Consider the following 3247-nt stretch of genomic DNA (forward strand, 5'->3'; position numbering starts at 1 on the left):
TGCGGGCTCGGGCCCCTCGGTAGAGGATGAGGAGGCTCAGGAAATGCACCAGGAACTGCAGCAGCACCGTCAGCACCGTGTACAGGTTGAAGATGTTGGGAAGGGGCCTCTCCTTGGAAAGGGTCTTCAAAGGCTGGGAATTCCATGTGGGAATAAAGAGAAAAAAAACAGGGAATGATTTGGGAATAAAAGCAGGGAAGGTTCTCCCAAAATTGGGAATTTTATCTGGGGGAAAAATGAGATTTTCCAAGGGGGTGGAAAAAACCCCCTGGAAGGGTTCAGGGAAAAGGGGGAATTCCAGGGAATTCTTGGAAAGGGTTCTTCAAAGGCTGGGAATTCCATGTGGGAATAAATAGAAAAAAAACAGGGAATGATTTGGGAATAAAAGCAGGGAAGGACTCGGGAAGGTTCTCCCAAAATTGGGAATTTTATCTGGGAAAAATGAGATTTTCAAGGGGTTGGGAAAAACCCCCCTGGAAGGGTTCAGGGAAAAGGGGGAATTCCATGGAATTCTTGGAAAGGGTTCTTCAAAGGCTGGGAATTCCATGTGGGAATAAAGAGAAAAAAACAGGGAATGATTTGGGAATAAAAGCAGGGAAGGACTCGGGAAGGTTCTCCCAAAATTCCCACCCAGGGGGTGGGAAAAACCCCCTGGAAGGGTTCAGGGAAAAGGGGGAATTCCAGGGAATTCCCAGCTGGAAGTGGGGAATTGGAGGTGTTGGGTTGGTTGTTTTTTTCCCAAATCCAAGGGGATAACAATTCCCAGCCATCCCGGGATGAGGGATTGGGAATTTACCACCACAAAAAAAATGGGATTTTGGGGGGCAAAAAGGCACTTTTTGACTCATCCTGGTGGGAAAAACCGACATTCCACGGAATTCTCTGCCCCCACCTTGGACCAGGAATATCTGGGAGCATCCCAAATCCAAGGGGAAGACACACGGAGTGAGAATTCACCACAAAAAAATGGGATTTTTGGGGTGAGAAAGTCACTTTCTCATCCATCCTGGTGGAACCAGGACAGACCAACTGACATCCCATGGAATTCCCTGCCCTGACCTTGGACTTGGAGATGATCAGGAATATCTGGGAGCATCCCAAATCCAAGGGGTCATTAATTCCCACCTGTCCAGGAGGGGGGACTGGGAATTCACCACCAAAAATGGGATTTTTGGGGGGAGAGAAAGGCACAATCCTGGTGGGAAAAAACAACATTCCATGGAATTCTCTACCCTCACCTTGGACCTGGAGATGACCAGGAATATCTGGGAGCATCCCAAATCCAGGGGAACACTAATTCCCAACCGTCCAGTGTCAGGGACTGGGAATTTACCACCAAAAATGGGATTTTTGGGGGCAAAAAGGCCCTTTTTGGGAGAGGGACAGATGGGAAACGAGACAGGGCCGGCCCAATCGACATTCCCACGGAATTTTCCTCCCTCACCTTGGATCTGGAGATGAAAAGGAGTATTTGGGAGCATCCCAACACTCAATCCAGCAAGTGGGACTGGGAATTTACCACAAAAAATGGGATTTTTGGGGCCAGAAAGGCACTTATTGGGAGAGAGACGGATGGGAAACGAGACAGGGCCGGCCCAATCGACATTCCCACGGAATTCCCATGGATCTGGAGATGAAGGGGAAGCTCTGGGAGTATCCCAAATCCAGGGGAAGACACAAGGAGTGGGAATTTACCACAAAAAATGGGATTTTTGGGGGCCAGAAAGTCACTTTTTGGGAGAGGGACGGATGGGAAACGAGACAGGGCCGGCCCAATCGACATTCCCACGGAATTCCCATGGATCTGGAGATGAAGAGGAAGCTCTGGGAGCATCCCAAATCCAGGGGAAGACACAAGGAGTGGGAATTCACCACCAAAAATGGGATTTTTGGGGGCAAAAAGGCACTTTTTGGGATGGGGGTGGATGGGAAACGAGACAGGGCCGGCCCAATCGACATTCCCACAGAATTTTCCTCCCTCACCTTGGACCTGAAGATGAAGAGGAATATTTGGGAGCATCCCAACCCTAAATCCAGCATGAGGGACTGGGAATTTACCACAAAAAATGGGATTTTTGGGGCCAGAAAGGCACTTTTTGGGAGAGGGACAGATGGGAAACGAGACAGGGCCGGCCCAATCGGCATTCCCACGGAATTCCCATGGATCTGGAGATGAAGAGGAGGCTCTGGGAGCATCCCAAATCCAGGGGAAGACACAAGGGGTGGGAATTCACCACAAAAAATGGGATTTTTGGGGGCCAGAAAGGCACTTTTTGGGATGGGGCTGGATGGGGACAAGACAGGGATGGCCCAATCGACATTCCCACGGAATTCCCATGGATCTGGAGATGAAGAGGAAGCTCTGGGAGCATCCCAAATCCAGGGGAAGACACAAGGAGTGGGAATTCACCACAAAAAATGGGATTTTTGGGGCCAGAAAGGCACTTTTTGGGAGAGGGACGGATGGGAAACGAGACAGGGCCGGCCCAATCGACATTCCCGCGGAATTTTCCTCCCTCACCTTGGACCTGGAGATGACCAGGAATATTTGGGAACATCCCAAATCCAAGGGGAAGACACAAACCAGCACCAGGGACTGGGAATTTACCACAAAAAATGGGATTTTTGGGGGCAAAAAGGCACTTTTTGGGATGGGGGTGGATGGGAAACGAGACAGGGCTGGCCCAATCGACATTCCCGCGGAATTTTCCTCCCTCATCTTGGATCTGGAGATGAAAAGGAGTATTTGGGAGCATCCCAACACTCAATCCAGCAAGAGGGACTGGGAATTTACCACAAAAAATGGGATTTTTGGGGCCAGAAAGGCACTTTTTGGGATGGGGGTGGATGGGAAACGAGACAGGGCCGGCCCAATCGACATTCCCACGGAATTTTCCTCCCTTTACCTTGGACCTGGAGATGAAGAGGAAGCATCCAGCCAGGAGCAGCCCCTGCAGGGTGGCCTGGAAGTCGCTGAACTTGACCCCCTCGAGGTAGAGGACGCTCTGGCTGTAGGCCAAGATGAGGGCGTTGAGGGCCAGGATCTTGAACATCTGCAGCGTCGTCACCAGAGTGCAGCGGCCCTGCTTGATCACGTGGCAGACTGAGGGCAAAATCAGAGGAAAAATGGGAACAGAGGTGGGGAAAATGGGAATAGAGGGGAGGGAAAGAGGGAAAAATGGGAATAAAGGGGAGGGAAAGGGGGTTTGGGGCTGAGGGAGCCAATGGCGTCACCAGAGTGCAGCGG

General features: G+C 50.9%; 1 protein-coding gene across 1 annotated transcript in view; it reads right to left on the bottom strand.

Moving 5' to 3' along the window:
• Nucleotides 1-3247, bottom strand: part of LOC114072337 (manganese-transporting ATPase 13A1-like) — a gene marked incomplete at both ends in the record, with an annotated part of 27556 nt that overhangs the window by 6542 nt on the left and 17767 nt on the right. Inside the window, 2 exons of the mRNA XM_027910246.1 lie at nt 3-133; nt 2907-3103. Of these exons, the coding sequence (XP_027766047.1) occupies nt 3-133; nt 2907-3103 (328 nt within the window). The remainder of the gene's footprint in view (nt 1-2; nt 134-2906; nt 3104-3247) is intronic.

This window comes from Empidonax traillii, unplaced genomic scaffold (genome assembly GCF_003031625.1).
Source record: "Empidonax traillii isolate 1590-97213 ecotype Southwest subspecies unplaced genomic scaffold, ASM303162v1 scaffold3021:size38144, whole genome shotgun sequence".
In the NCBI taxonomy this organism is placed as follows: Eukaryota; Metazoa; Chordata; class Aves; order Passeriformes; family Tyrannidae; genus Empidonax; species Empidonax traillii.